Raw genomic sequence first — 16,485 nt, 5'->3', positions numbered from 1 at the left:
CGTGGTGAAGTAAAGATACGGCAGGAGTTCATGTGCCACCGACAAGGGTACCGATCCCGAAGTTCTACTCAATGCCTAACCGGCAAAAGAGGCTAAGGGCCGAGACACGGTGTGGATGCCCTGCAAGGATGCTACTTCGCATGGACGATGAATCAGGACGTTGGCACGTTGCATACTTTTCAAACGCGCATAACCACCACGTTCTTGAGTTACGATTTTCTTCCATGCTCCCAAGCCATCGGAGGATGAGCGAAGCAGACATCGAGCAGATGAACGACATGCGCAAATGGGGCATTGGCGTCTCGCGAATCCGCAGTTTTATGGCGAGCCTGACCGGCGGGTATCATAATGTCCCCTACATAACAAGGGACATGCACAATGTAAATGCGAAGCAACGAAGAGAGGGTGGCCTAGATGCGGAATCGTGCTTAAGGTATCTCCGAGAGTGCAAGGCAAATGATCCAACACTATACTACAAAGAAGTTGTTGACGAGGAGGGCGTGTTACAACATTTGTTTTGGTGTGACGGCACCAGCCGAATTGATTACCAGGTATTTGGAGACGTGGTTGCATTTGATGCAACCTACAAGAAAAACGTTTACCTTTTACCTCTTTTAGTATTCTCCGGTGTGAATCACCACAACCAAACGGTTCTCTTTGCCGCTGCACTCGTGGCAGACGAGAAAGAAGAGACCTATGTTTGGCTGTTTCAATAGTTGCAAACTGTAATAAAAGGGAAGGCTTACCGTGTCCATAATAACTGACAGTGACCGGCAAATGAAGTCTGTGATCGAGCAAGTTTTCCTAGAGGCTCACCATCGACTCTGTGCTTGGCACCCCCTCCGAAATGCCACGAGCAACATCGGAAAGCCTAACTTCACCAGGATGTTTAAGGATTGTATACTTGGCGACTACGAGGTTGGAACATTCCAGAAAAAGCGGTTTGAGATGGTGGAGAAATTTGGCGTCGCTGATAAAAGATGGGTACAAGACATGTACGAGAGAAGGCATAGTTGGGCCACAGCACACATACGAGGAAGGTTCTTTGCCAGATTTCGCACAACCTCAAGGTGCAAGGGCTTGCACGCTGTGGTATCACGGTATGTTAAGTCTCGATACAATTACACTAATTTTTTACGTCATTTCCATCGATGCTTGATGTTCGTGCGTGCAAAGGAAGTGGAGGCGGATTTCGAGTGTGCAAAGGGTGACCCTGTTATGACCACCAACCTGAAACAGTTGGAGCAGAGTGCAGCCGAGAACTACACTGGGGCAATATTCTATTTGTTTGTTCCTATTCTTGACAGGGCCTGTGCAATAAAGGTGGTTGATTCTAAAGACAACGGTTTGTATTTTATCCACACCGTCTCTTGATACGGCACTCTAGGGAAAGATTGGCATGTTGTTGCAACGTCTAAAATGAGCAAGATCCGATGCACGTGCATGAGAATAGAATGTTTCGGGGTCCCCTGCGAACATATAATTGCGGTGCTTTGTCGATGGGAACAGCAAGAGGTGCCACCATGGCGTGAAGTGGAACGCAGGCTCGAGGTTGTGGAGATCAAGCTAGGGTTATTGCTCCGCCTGTGTTATCGTCAAACTCCGCTAAGGACACACGGCTCTAACGATCAGGAGCCTCCCGGGCAGAATGAAGACGATGTTGGGGGTATTTGACCTACTGCAAATGTTTCATATCTTTATGTCATGTTGTTTTCTGTCGAAGCCTGTATGAACATTTTATTTGCTTTGTTTGTTTAGTCATCTTTTTTGTTCTTCCGAAATGCTACTAAAAAATTGGTTAATATAATTATATCTACTTTTGCACCATTCAAGTTGCTCTGTTTATTTACTCTCCCATTTCTGAGCTTGTTTGTTTATTTACTCTTCCACTTCTTAACCTTCAGGTGGGAGAAAACCCATAAACTGTATTCCAACATTGGATTTGTCTTAATCACAAATTATAATCATTTGTGTATACCCGCGTACTGAAGTTATAATATAGTCGAATCAAACAAATTACTAATATTTGAATAGAGGCATTTTTTTTGGTTGACGATGAACAACAATGCCTTTTAATTATGTTAACTTATTGGATCAAACTGACATTTTTTCAACCAAGACATAGAATGTTAACAAATCATCATTTCTAGGCACTGTTTTGGCGGATTACATGAAGTTACATAAAGATAACCCTACAACAGTACATTCGGGGGCAGATTAATAATAGTGGTAAACAGCCACGTTCACTAAAATGTAAACATTTCCACTCACAAAAATAGAAACATAATAAAAATATATTTAATATGAGGATTACCATGCGTAAATTCTTAACAAAAGTAGAGATAATGCTTCATACGGTAATACCAGATACGAGAATCATAAACAACAAACTTGGGAAACACAAACCCCAAAATAGACATTTTTATTCGAATGCAAACAACTCCAGGAACACCCGAACCTCGTAATCGGTTAGGCACTACACACACGAGACACGGGACAAATCTTCCACAGCACCCATGGTGCCTCGGGTACGGCAACTGGTAGATCAACAAACCTCGGACTGTCCAGGATCCAACAGCTTAACCTCCACCCACCGACCCTCGAATACCTGCCTGAAGACCTCTCTGCACCTTTCGAGCGCTCCAGAATCACGTACAATTTCAAAAATTTCAAGTCTCTTTCGCATGTGCTCTTCGTCTTCCTTGCCATGAGGCAGTAGCAGCATCGCACACATGTAACAGGCTTCCAGGTCGCCCCCAGTTGCAGCCATAGTCTGAGTATCCATTCCATCAATGCAGTGACCAATCCAGACGAATTCAGTCATCCCCACCCAGAGTAGGGCAGCCAGATTTCCTGCCTCCACTCAGCATTCTAGGAATTTGTTTTCAAGACGACCATAGTAGTATAAAAAAGACGCAATCGGCAACTCCAACATCGACGCCTCCTTGTAAACAGCGTCAGACCTCGCTGCATCCAGAAATACCTTGCAAGTCACCTGCATGTTGAACAGATCCTTAATCGAATACAATGCAACCTTCGTAGCAATCCTGACCCATATGTCACGAGGAAGAAGATTCAGCAGATTTTCATACTCAACGGATACGGTCCCTTTCCCTCCGATCTTCTTGGCTGCATTCCTTTTCTTTCTGTTCTTCATGGAATCTCCAGCCATTTGCAAGCACCTTAGGCCAAGGGTTTTAGAAAATATCAAGACGAGACACGACCACCAACGATACGTTTTGTGCTCTTATTATATCCTTTTTTGTTGTTAAAATGGTTCAGTGCCTCGTACGTTTCTTTACTGATTGTTCTGGAAAAGATCAGATAATTAATAGGGGACAAACGAAATACTCGTTTTCATTTTTTTATTTTTCTAGAAATCTGAAAACCGATGTTTTGGTTCTAATCACTTTTATCACTTTTATTTAATTAAGGAACTTGAAAAAATGGAGAAGGAACCATCAAAACATATGATTAGATACAATACAATACAGTTGTTAATTTAATTTATTTTAATAATAATGTACTATCCTATTCAAATACTTTGGTTTTACAATGCAATAATTTAATCTTAATTGTTCGATTTTTGTGTTATATTTATGTCAACTTAGTTGCTTACTTTAATTACTCGCTGAATAAATGTTATATTTTCTTCTTCTTTTTTTCATCAAAATTGTTTAAATTAATCTTTTATTTTTCTAAAAATAAACCCCCTTTATTTACACATTAGTTACGAAAAAAATCATACCAAGCAACTTCCTATATATAGCCCGTTATTGACAACCCAAACCCTACTAACCGTTATTCAGTTCTTCTCTGCCGTAACTCCTTCTTCCCACTCTCTGTCTATCCTTCTCCCTCTCCTTATTATTGCGACCCTCCATTGCTCTCTCCGCCGTGTGCCACACCGCCACACTCATCTCCGCCGTGTGCCACACCGCCACACTCATCTCCGCACACGGCTTCCACTTCGCACCCTCGGTGTAACTTCAGAAGGACCCACCCAGAGGAGAACCATCGTCGCCGGAACAAAAATCGTTGCTTTAAGGGTCGTCGTAGTCTGCCATATGTCATCGTCTTCTCCTGAGAAAATGTCACAGAAATCCGTCACCGACCACGCCATTAGTCCCGACGACCTCGCAGAACTGTCCATCGCCGCTCTGATCGATATCATCCGTGAAGATGATAAGTGCGCAGATCGTGACCTCGTTGAGGCTGCACTGATCAAGAAGGAGGAGATTTTGAAGGCTAGACTTGAAACAACCAAAGCAGAGCTAAGGGAGGCGAGGGTGGAGATGTTTGCCGCTAAGTTCGTGGCGAAGGCAAAGAAGGATGAACTGCAGGAAGAGGAGAAGGCACATCGACGATTGGAAACGATGTTGCAAATGGTGCAGCGAAGGAATGAGGTGACGTTTGCCAATTGGATCACAAACAAAACGAATTGATGCCAGAAATCGCCAAGCTTCGTCGACGGAAACAGCACGAGGTGCCAGCGTGGCTTGAGCTGGAACGCAGGCTTGATGTTTTGGAGGGAAAGCAAAAGTTCTTACTTTTTCGGGGTCATCGTAAAGCACCGAAGATGGCACACAACTCTTACGATCGGGGGCCAGCCGGCCAGAAAGAAGACGGGGTCGGAGGTATTTGACCTGTTGCACATGCTTGATATCTTTATGTCATGTTTTTCGTCGAGGCCTGTATGATCCTTTTATTTCCTTTGTTTGTTCTGTCTCCCATTTGATCTTCTGTAGTGGAACTTAAACTCGGTTAATATAATTATATCTACTTTAATCTGTTTGTTCTTAATTTCAAAAGTCATGTGACCGGTTGACACATAATTAGGGATTTATGTCACGATGGAGCCAAATACCATTTCCAAATCATGATTTCGGACCCATTTCGGCAACTATTTACGTGTGCGTTATCAAATACGTGTTTATCGATTTATCCTTCCTTGAAGATTGGTATTACCCTACAGGCAACACGTTTGATTGTCACTAATGTTTACGGGATCCTTCTAATTTAAAGGCACATACCATTATTTTACACTAGACAATAAAAAAGAGGAATGTAAACATAGTATCATTTTTATGATATCCTAATATTATATCAAATTATAGGAGATAAACATCTTTCAAATTAGATTGCTTAGATGAACAAAGAATACAAAGCCATTGATTGAAACAAAATTCGAAGTACTTCTCTCTCGGGTTATAATAAAAAAATTAGTGCAATTACATAATAAAAACTCCTTAAAAAATGAAAGCAAATTTTGTTCTTTAAAAGACAAGTATTCAATCTCTCAACCAGTTATATTATACAAATACAATCCCGTGTTCAATTGGAACATATAGCATGCTAATTATTCAACGTTTCTACAGATTTTATACAACATCGTCAATTATTATTGCACATATAAAAAAATCTCGTTCCCATTTTTTACCTGACCCCTTTCGGTGACTCCCAATTGCCTATCCAAGTTGCCAATTTTGTATAAATTCATTGTCACGATCTAAGATAATACCCAGCCCCAGAAAAAAACAGACGATGGTGTAAAAGGTTGATTGATTAAACAGTCTTCTGTCTATTCAAACGTCACTTCAATAGTGCAAAGTTCAGATCAAATCCCCCTCAAGAAGAAAGCATTATTTGGACGAAGTTCTAGCCAAGATATGCATTAATTGTGTCGTCTGTGCCATCCACATAATCATGATAAATTATTTGATCAAACTGACAGTTTTTTAACAAAAAATAAAATAAAATAAAATACACCATCAATACACATAGCAAGAGGTTAATGAAGGATCATAACAAACCGACATTTGCTAGCCACTGTATTGACGGATTACATAAAGATAAACCCATAACAGTACAGTCAGGGGGCAGATTAACAAGAGTGGTAAACAGTCACGTTCATTCAAATGCAAACATTTCGAAGAACACCCTGACATCGTAGAAAATGTCCGTCAAGAACTCCCTGAACCTCTAGACCTGCCCAGAAGTATGGATAACTTCAATCATTTGAACACCCCTTTGCACTTCGTCTTTGTCTTCGTGTCCGCACAGTAGGCACATGACACACAAGTAACCGGCTTCAACGCTGTCCTCTGTTGAGGCCCTAGAAAGCAGTTCCATCCCTTTGTCACGGCAGTCAAACTGGAAATACTCCATGAACCCCTGCCAGAGTATAGCATCCACATTTCCTACTTCCACGCAGCGATCAAGGAATCTCCTTTCAGGCCTGTCGAGGTAAATTAAAAAGTACACTAACGGTTTATACGACATTGTCGCATGCTTGTATACAGCATCTAAACTCGCCACACCCAGGAACACCTTACACATCGCCTGCATGTTAAACAGATCCTCAATCGAATTCAATGTAACCATCGTGATAATCCTAGACCATATTTCGCGAGGAAGAAGATTCAGCGGACATTTGTGCTGAACGGATACGTTTTCTTTCTTTCCATCCTTCTGGGAACTTTCGGCCATTTGCAAGGACTTGGTGGAGGGATTATTGGAGATTATAAAGAGGAGAGATGAATTTGTAAATGACCTTGTAGCATTTTGCTTTTTAATATACTGCCATTGGGGGGTTCAGTACTGCATACATTTTCCTAGATGTTTTCTTCATTTACCGATGTGTCCAGATAAAACCAGGTATTAATACATGGATGGAATGTTAGCTGTTATATATTATTATAGTATAATTTGTACTTATCACGATAGTATAATTATATTAATTAAAAAAGCATATATCATATTTAACTGCGAACACATATAACAATTTCCTTCTATCCTATAAAAGCGAATATTTTATATATTATATACTAGCATTTATTATTAAGGTTTAGCGCCTCATACGTTTTGTTGTCCAACATTTTGGATAAGACTGGATTGTCCTTATGCAAAATGACAGTGCCGTTTTCATTTTCTTAATTTACTTTCTATACTGTCTACAAGTGCAAAAATGGAAAACGTCAATGACGGTTTGGTTTTTTTAGAAAATTTATTTAGCCAAGGGACTCGATAACAATTTATATTGAGAATTAATTCTAGATAAAAATTAATTCTAAAAATATAATAAATTTATTGAAATTAATAGTGGTGATTTATACGACACATGTTATTACTTTTTTCTTTCCTGATGCAAGTACACCCCTATTCCTGAACCTAGAGTCCCTGCACCCCTACTCCTGAGTATGGGGTCCGCGTGAAGTACACCCCTACTCCTGAACATGGGGTCCGCATGCAAGTAAACCTCGACTGTTTTTGCACCATTCTAGTTGCTTTATTTATTTACTCTTCCATTTCTTAGCCTATAGGCGAGAGAAAAATCCATAAACTGTATTCCACCATCAAGCCTAACCCCCTCTCCCTCTGCAAGGTCTACTAGATCTCCTCTAATAAACGGATGGCAATGCGACCAGAAGGTGCGTGGAACGTCGTGTTTAGAGGGAGGATACCTGGAATATACCCCACCTGAGAGACAGCATTGGCTCAGGTGGATGGCTTTCCACGGAACCTGTTTCTTCATTACCGGAGATACCAAGAAGCCGTGAACACCTGGAACGACTACTTTTAGGTGACTACATCGCCTGTTCCGGGGCTGGGCAGCGAGTTCCCGCCGGCGTTGGAGTTCAATCGATTCGTTCACAGTGGACGACACGATACGACGGTGACGTCGACTCCTACGAAGGTACCAGGTGCATCTGGTAAGCGAAAATTATCTTCTTGCGACGCCCTTACATCTAGTCACTTGCGTCAGTGTTAATGTGTTGCTAACAAAGTTATATCACTTGCAACCAGTCAATTGATTAAGGACCTACAACAGGCCATTGCATCGATCGAGTACCATGTATCCTAAGTCAAAAGAGAGAAACGGGAATCAAGACTCAACTGGGAGAAATCATACGGCAGCTGGACAACATTTTGCTGGAGAGGTAAAGTCCCAAGTCTTAGGGATCAGTGCAACAACGGGATGGAGACACCGTAAACCAACCCTCCCCCGCAATGTATGTAACTGGGGCGGCCCATGTAACTGAGAAAGGGCTGCGGTATTGTACTGTTCAGGTCTATTTTTTTTTGGGTCGGCCTATTAGCTAATGCTGTTATGAAATACTGCTAGATGCGAAGGTTATACGTGTGAGCATTATCTTTAAAATATAGTGATAATGGATCGTTCCACACATGCCGTTTGCATTATGAATGTAATAATTTGTGTATAGTTGCATGCTTAAGTTGTATCATCATCAAACGAATCCTCCATACCAGATCAAACTTAGGGTTCTATTCTTCTTACATTAATTATTTAATTTAATTTCTCATTGGATAACTGTTATCCATTTTTTTCCCAACGAAATAATTTAATTTATTCCTTTACCTTTCCAAAAATAAAAGAGGTGCATTATTATTTTATTGAATAAGAAAATCTCCTTAAAAAGACTCATCAAATTCTGCTTATTAAAGGACAGGTATTCAACCTCAACCAATCATATTGCACGAATGCAATCCCGTGTTCAATTGAAAAATATGTGCATGTTCCTTATTCAACGTTTCTGTGAATTTTATGCCCCAGAAAAGTTGGTTTACAAAGTATTTTAATTATTATATCCTAAGAAAATTTAAATATTTAATACTGCTATTAGATTGTTCAGTAACTAATTATACATGCAATAACTAATTTGGTGTTCCTTTTTTTTGGTACTGGGTGTTCCTCTTCTTTGTTCAGCCATGTTAGTTTTTTTTTTTTTTTGGTATTGTAAAGAGGACCATACCAAACCAGTGATCTAGTTTTAACAAAATAATTAATAACCCAACACTTGACCCCATCATTGGTTTCAGAAAAAAAAATTATAATCTACAGGCCCATCTGGATTGAGCCAAGTCCAACCAGCAGTGTTCCAACACGACCCGCCCGACCCGAAATATCTTCTGCCTCTCCTTCGTCATTCTCTAGCCCACAATCTCCACGCCGCTTGGATCTTTCCTTGTTGATCGTCTCCGGCAAAGCCATACGTCTACCCGAAACAACACTCCTTCTTATCAACGGTGATCGAAACCCCTTCCGGCGATGACACTATGCAGATCGTCATCCTCGAAACCAAATGAGTCGCGATAGATGCGCCATTCAGAGAGTCAACTTCGCATTGTGATTCCGCAGGAGAAAGCTTCCTACAACTCTATTGACGGTCAGTGACAAAAACGTAAACATCAAATCGTTTCTTGTATGCATCAAACGACGTCCACGACGCTTCTCCCTCCTTCCTAGCCCACCTCCATCATCTCTGATTTAGCGTTAAATAGAATCACTAACTGCTATTAATTTAGGTGTTAAAACATCATAAACTAATTCTACATAAACCCAAATAATTTTCGAATGTAACAAAAATAACCAGCTACAAAGTAAATTTTGCAAACTAACCCTTCTGACACAAGATGTCCACTAGCCAATCAAAGGAGGGAAGTGTAACACCCTAACTATCAAAATATCACGCTTCCGGCTGCGCCACTCTGATAGCTTGGGTATTACGACCACTCTTACAATATTTAAATACTAAAGTATGAGCCTGTTTAAAACTTAAATCGTGTCACTACCCAAAAGACTTTCTAAAGATATCATACATCCACACAAATATGAATACTTACAAAGGATACATATGTATATAGATATATTAATAGCTTTACAAGCATTACATAATCAAATCCCTATCCCTCTTATAAAAAAACTCGTAAAGATAAAGGCGAGGGCTATTAACTAAAACAATAACATCGAGTCAACAAAACGCAATAAAGCTCTTCATAAGCCTCGTCACCCATCTCCTGAAAAGATAAAGCTGTAGAGGGTGAGAACCTAACCACACGGTCGCACCACGGAGTTTTAGAATTGTCATAAGAAGATATTTAATAAGAAAACTATTTTCAAACTCAGTGATTATCATTGTCTTATGAATCCTTTTAAAAAAAACCAATAGCTAATCATTCAAAACCTTTTCAATGAAACAATGTTTAACCTTTCAAAAATCCAAAATCTTTCTGTTCTTATAAGAAAATCTCAATCAGAAACCAACCACGCAATCAATCAACACAAACATCAATTCAGCACCAAAGTTCATTCTCAGATGTAGCACACCAGGACAAACACAGGCAAGACGGACAAGGAAAGTACAGGTTTAGATAGTAGTTACAGCAAATAGTTCAGGTAGCAGTTAAGAACAGTTCAACAATTAGGCAAACCAAAACAAGTTCAAACCCAAGCAAAGCATACAAATGCATATGATGCATGCCTGTCCTATGGCTGATGAGCCTCTTCTGTCGGTTATCCAGCCAACTAACAAGTCTGAAAATACTTAGACTGTCTCTCGACGTGCATCTCCAAGAGTCTATGCATAGCTTTTTCTCAAATAATCAATATTGCTCAATGGGGGGTTACATTCCTAGGAATTTATATAGTTCCCGGTCACACTTACGTTGTAGGGTCAATAGAGTATCGAGTTTTCTACCTGGTACGCGTGGTGGCAAGCCACAGCACTTTATCCAAGGAACCTCGTATCTCAGATAATTCAAATCCATAAGCTATATAAATAATTCAAAGATCATATCTCAACATTCTCAATCCATATCTCAACATCATCATCATTCATCAATCCAAATCTCATTTCCAAATCCATTCAAAAACCATATTTCAAAGAAAATCCTCATCATCCTTCTTTCCATTCCATTCATTAACAATCCCAATTCAAAACATAATTCTTTCTTTGATAAATAAATCAATCTTAAAACTTATAATGTTTAAAAACAAATCTTTTTAATTAATTGCTTCAAATGAAACTTCCAATTTTATAAAATTTCGGCAGCATCTCCTCTAAAACTCAGACTCTGCCACCATTTTCGGGTTCCATCCAGACATTCCTCAAACTCTTTCCCAATCATTTCCCAATTTCAATGACTTTCCAAAATTCAACCAATTCCAATATCAAATTATTTTCAAATCAAACAAATTCCAATAATAAATCCCTTTTTAAAATCAAACCAGCTCAAGTATTAAATCTTTTATAAGATCAGACCTACTCAGAATCAAACCACTTTAACTCCAAACTAAGGTAACCACTTTTCATAATAATCAAGTAAATAACTTTTCAAACTCATTTCTTATCAACAACCGTATATCACTCAAGCAATCAAACAACCACATCTACAAGACAAACATAATCACAGAAATATATTTTTTGCATCAATATCTATTTATAACAACTCTATAATATGAAATAAATTTTAAGAAAAATCCCTAGCTCAACTATTCGCAATCCACATAATTAAATGCCTTGAATCCCTTTTCCCCCAGCTCATCACAGTGGCAACCACAACCGCAGTTCCAAATCACTTTTGCAGCAACCATAGTTACTCTAATCGTAATAAGAAATAACCGAAACTCAATCAAATAGCAAATAACATTGCAAAATCCTTAATAAACTATAACGAATCGCTAACAGGGAGAGTTCCAAAACAAGAAAAACTCACCGAATCAAGAGGGAAATAAAAGTTGGAGCTGTTGCAAATCCAACGGCCATCACCGGCAAGAACGGGACCTAACAGAAATAATGGAAAGTGAAGGTGATGCAGAATAGCTATGGTGGTTAATCCAATCAGCACCGAGAGCGGCGTCAATAATTCCAACAACAGTGACCATGGTTACAACAAAATAGAGAATTCAAACTCAATGGAATCAAAAACAGAAATGAATTCAATGGAACTAAAAACAGAGACCACTTACGATAAAAGAACAAAGCAGCAGCAATAGGAGAGGCAGCCCCTTCTCTCCAGTCCATGATTTCGGTGACCAGAGGCACGGCCTTCTTCGACGGTGACTAAAACCAACATGCAGAGACAATAAGGTTTTCAGAATCTCAAACGAAGGTAAACCAAACTCAAAAACCCTTACCGATGGTGAATGTCAGTGGCGGCAGCGGAGTTTTTCGGCGGCAGAGGCGCGGCGGTGGTTGAGCATGGGTCTCCCCTCTCTCTCCTCTGCTCCTGAGCACTCTCTCTCTCTCTCTCTCTCTCTCTCTCTCTCTCTCTCTCTCTCTTCGCGAACGACGACGGCGCGGGCTGGAGGTGACAGCGCGAACGGCGGCAACAGAACTGGAACCTCCTGCGATGCAACGGCGGCGAGTCCAGTCACGGCGTCATCCCTTCCTCTTCTCCCTGTCACTCTATTTCTCCTCCTCTTGTGCATGACGATGACACAAATGCGACGGCAAAGACGACACTGAGCGTGGTGCAGCAGCGAGCGGGACACGGTCCTGAGCAGCGCAGCAGTAGTGCGGCGGTGACTCCTCTCCGGCGCTCTCTTCCTTCTTCTCTGATTTTCCCCTTCCCCGTTGCCCTTTTTCTTTCCTTCGTTTCTTTCTTTCTTTCTCTCTTTTTTTTTCTGAAGGGATGGAGCTGTGTTTGAGTTAGGGAGTGGCGGTGGTTAGGTTAGATGAGTGGTGGTGGTTAGGTTAGATTAGGAGGGGGTTATAGTTTTATTTGATTAAAATTAGGGTTTTATTTGGGAATTTAGAATTAGGATAAAATTCATATGAGTAATATAACAATTTTATAAAATTAAGAGTAATAGGATAATTGAAAACCTGTTTTAATCCAACACTAATATTTATTAAAAATACTATTTAATTATCAATTTACAAATTATTCTCAAATAAGTAATTCTAATTTGATAACTATAGATAATATAATTAATTTTCTTTATTCATAAAAATTAAAATATTAATTTCTAAAATCACAATTATTTAAATCAAATCATGTAAATTCTTATTATTTTACGATTCCTAAACTTTATAATTTAAATATGAAAATGATCCAATAATTATAAAATTAGATAAAATTTCTAATTTAATTATCAAAACTTGATTTAGTTAGCTTTAATAAAATAATTTCCGAAATTAAAATCTTTAATGAATAAATAAATTGAAATTAGTTCACAATAAGATTTTTCAAAAATTCTGAGTCTTATAAGAAGAGCTAGGGTGATCTCTGTCATTGGATTAAAAAACAAGCAAGATCTGACGGCCATCATCATTAGGCGCACCAGTTAGCCGAAGACAAAGGATATGCGCACCGAAACACCAAACGTCTTCGGCACATGGAATCCGTCCCCCAAAAACTAATGACTTTAGCAGCTAGACTGATAGGTAGAACTGCCTCCTTCAACAATCGGCGCCGGTTGGTAAAATTCAATTGGGACCCAGCTAATTTTTGAAAAAATGCCTAATACGATGTCGTTTTGTAAGTTAAAAGAAAAACAAAACCCTAAAGTTTTCTCTCAGCCCATACCCCTCCTCTCGTCTTTGAACACAAAGAGACAGCTCTAAACCTCCATCTACTCGCACTTCTTCAAGCTGTCCAACCACCGCTACCGTCGTGTCTGCTCTGTCGTCGTCTGCATTGCCCCAGCATCATCGCAAACATGTTTGTTTTGCCCCTGTTTCACTATGATTTTATGTTTGTTTTGCTGAGCTTTCGCTACCTTTGTATCGTCGTGCTTCTGTTGCTGTGCTCCTTTTCTGTCGCTTGTTCAAGCTCGAGGCCTCCAACCCTCATTATTGCTCAACCCCTCTGATCGCCACACTTCCACCTCTGTTTTGTCGAGCTTTTGTTGCTGTTCATCCCTCATCTATTCCCTATCCATCAGACTATCATGTTTCCAAGCTCCAGTATCATCTGTTCGAGTTTTAGAATGTGTGAAAGGTGATGTTTTTTCCTTATTCTTGTTCTTTCTCATATTTGGGTTGCTCTTTTGGTTATTTCTTTTTTTTTTTATTTTAATTGTTGTTGTGGTGCTAATCTTAATTCACGTTTTTTTATATTGTTAATTTGTTATTTTGATAAATTGTAGTTGAGGTGATGTTCTTTGACTTTGGAATGGTTAGGTTGCTATAGTTTTGTCCAAATTGTTAATAATTTGAATAATTAGTTTGATCTTAGTTCACGTTCTTCATCTTGTTTGTTTGGTAATTTGATAAATTGTTATTGAAGTGTTGATCATGACCTTGTGATAATTAGGTTATATTTTTGTCCAATTGTTAAATTTTATATTAGACTATATTATACTTAGTGTATTTATTTATATTTTTTATTATTTTATTATAAAATAGTTATTCTGATTAAACTATGATTTTGAACCAATAAATAAATAAATTAATAATTAAAGCAGTTCAATCACTGTTTCGATGATCAATTCAATTTTTAAAACCTTTCTTTTAGTATTTTTTTTTTGGCACTTTTTGCCTGAATCGTTAAAAACGAATTTTTGCCAAAAACTAGACCAGTTATATGTAGTTTTCAGAATTATGATTTTTGTCACCATGCTCTACTTTTCTGAATTGGAAATTTATTATCCTTTTGCAAATAAATGCGGGCTTTATTTTAGCAGAAATTAGATAAAAACATTTAAAATATTTTTAGATAAGAACATTTGATCTCATAATTTATTGACTAAATTGTTATGTATTGAATTTTTGACACGTGATTTAGATGAAAAGTATTGTCATTATTAAAAAGTGTTATTATATTCTTAAAATTGTTACTTTAGCTTTGATATAAACATTTTAATTTGTTTAAAATTTAAATTTTAAATAAAAAATTTATTATAAGATTGTTTTATTTTTTTATTTTTTTAATTTTATAATATTATTTTTCTATGTTTATTTCATTATATTTTGATATTTTTTATTTTTTTCAATTTTAATAATCTTTTACGAATTAAATTTTTATTTATGATTTTTATAATTCTTTTAATAATTTTTTATTTTTAAAGATTTATATTTTAATCTATTAATTTTATTTTTTTAGTTATTTTATTTTTACTATGACAATTTTTATTTATTTCTAAATTTTTTGAATAAGACATATTATAAAATTAAAATTTTAGAATATATATTTTAACTGTAACTAAATAAATAATTTAAAAAAAATATTTTTGTTGTCTTTATACAAGTGATATCTTTTTTTTTTTGTCATTTTTTGTGCGGCATTAAATAACCCTATATAAAAGTGTCAATTTTAATTGGGCTCTTACATCTGCGATTATCGAATTAGCATACATTAGATGGATCGACCAAAAATATCGAAGAAGGAAATATAAACAAGAAGGCAATAAGCATGAATGCGAATAATTAATCTTTTTATAAAAAAAATAAAATTTATTTATATATTTTTTGTCTTTATTTATTTACTTAACTTTAACTCTTAAGGAAGTGGAAAGGCAAATTTTATAAGGTTTTAATTATCCTTTTTATATGTGTTTTTATCTAACCACACGCAATAATTAAAAGCTATCGACAGTTTACTTTTCTCCCTAATCAATTCATTATCCCATAAGTAAATTGAAGAGCTAAAGTCTTTCTAAATAAATACTTAGCTTGAATATATTCTGAAATAAATAATTAAAAATATACTTAAAGCTTCTTCATTTTATTTATAATATTTAAAACTGTATTAAAAGATAATTTTGAACTTAGCTTGTAAAGATATTGTTCGGTAGGTCGGGTACCGGACGGTTCGGGTTAGGACCTTGAGGTCAACGCTTGGGATGATGGAGAGGCTCGCTGGGTCGTGGTTTCCTGGTCCCGGGTGTGCGAGGTCCCGAGCACTTCATATGGGGAGGAGGGGTGCCACCTGCAAAGACACTCCGACGCCCTTGTCAGAATATGTGCAGGCGGAAAGGAAATGGTGTGTGAATGTGACGTACCTTGGGGGGAGAGCCAGTCTCCCCCTTATATACATGTCAATAGTGGGCCCTTCCAGTGGGCAGGCTCATACCCTCAAAGGTGTTGTCCCACGGCTGTGTGCAAGCCGTACGGGACGCGTGTCCGGGTCGGGTGGAGGGTGCATTACTGGGCCGGCGAGAACTCGGGTTGGGTTGACCCACGTGAATTTGGGCCAGGCCGTAACAGATATTAAATAAATGAAAGGAATATAAAAAAAACTAACTTTTAAATAATCAATATTAGTGAAAAAATATTTCATTTTTTTTAACTTTCATTTTTAAAAATTTTATGATTTAAAATTTAAGATTTGAGATTTAGAATTTAATATTATAATCTACTGACGTTAACCACAGAAAAAAATAGATTCTCTAGTTAAATTCTAAACACATGTATTAATATAAAAATAATCATACTACAAATATACTAAAATTAACTATTAAAATCAGTTACTAATATAAAATATATATTAAAATATACAAAATACATACTAAAAATGAGTTAAATAATATATATATTTGTATATAAATATATAAGAACCGATTTTAATAGGTAATTTTAGCGTATAAACAACATTTTTATACACAAAAATAATATATCAATATTTTTCCCACAGTTTTATTCCTTCTACTACTATATAAATTGCACGTAACTATGCACCACTTAGAGACAAAATAAAAGACTAACCCTTCAAGAAGAACCAAAACATCATCAAGCATGG

The 16,485-nt window shown here is 37.5% G+C and overlaps 2 protein-coding genes and 1 long non-coding RNA gene across 3 annotated transcripts; 1 reads left to right on the top strand and 2 right to left on the bottom strand.

Annotated features, from left to right (window-relative positions):
• Positions 1 to 777: 777 nt before the first annotated feature.
• On the top strand, positions 778 to 1,674 carry LOC140178449 (protein FAR1-RELATED SEQUENCE 5-like). Its single transcript, XM_072215532.1, has 2 exons — positions 778 to 1,345; positions 1,388 to 1,674. Exons 1-2 carry the CDS (start codon positions 778 to 780, stop codon positions 1,672 to 1,674), a joined length of 855 nt encoding a protein of 284 aa, XP_072071633.1.
• Positions 1,675 to 5,982: 4,308 nt separating this feature from the next.
• LOC112742169 (putative F-box protein At1g67623) lies at positions 5,983 to 6,489 on the bottom strand. The gene has a single exon (XM_025791412.1). It carries the CDS (start codon positions 6,487 to 6,489, stop codon positions 5,983 to 5,985), a length of 507 nt encoding a protein of 168 aa, XP_025647197.1.
• Positions 6,490 to 9,591: 3,102 nt separating this feature from the next.
• On the bottom strand, positions 9,592 to 12,494 carry LOC112741304 (uncharacterized). The gene is made up of 4 exons (XR_003171441.3): positions 11,939 to 12,494; positions 11,771 to 11,864; positions 11,518 to 11,585; positions 9,592 to 9,819 (listed from the first exon to the last, which is right to left on the bottom strand). It is a non-coding gene; the product is annotated as an uncharacterized lncRNA (long non-coding RNA).
• Between the last annotated feature and the right edge of the window lie 3,991 nt (positions 12,495 to 16,485).

Source organism: Arachis hypogaea, chromosome 14, assembly GCF_003086295.3.
Source record: "Arachis hypogaea cultivar Tifrunner chromosome 14, arahy.Tifrunner.gnm2.J5K5, whole genome shotgun sequence".
In the NCBI taxonomy this organism is placed as follows: Eukaryota; Viridiplantae; Streptophyta; class Magnoliopsida; order Fabales; family Fabaceae; genus Arachis; species Arachis hypogaea.
This window is presented reverse-complemented; position numbering and strand designations above follow the sequence as displayed.

Excerpts from the sequence above, each read along its gene's own strand:
- LOC140178449 (XM_072215532.1), top strand. The coding sequence starts at position 778 with ATGAAGTCTGTGATCGAGCAAGTTTTCCTAGAGGCTCACCATCGACTC. Across the intron at positions 1,346-1,387 it reads GGTTGATTCTAAAGACAACG|GGAAAGATTGGCATGTTGTT; the intron begins GTTTGTATTTTA and ends ACGGCACTCTAG.
- LOC112742169 (XM_025791412.1), bottom strand. The coding sequence starts at position 6,489 with ATGGCCGAAAGTTCCCAGAAGGATGGAAAGAAAGAAAACGTATCCGTT.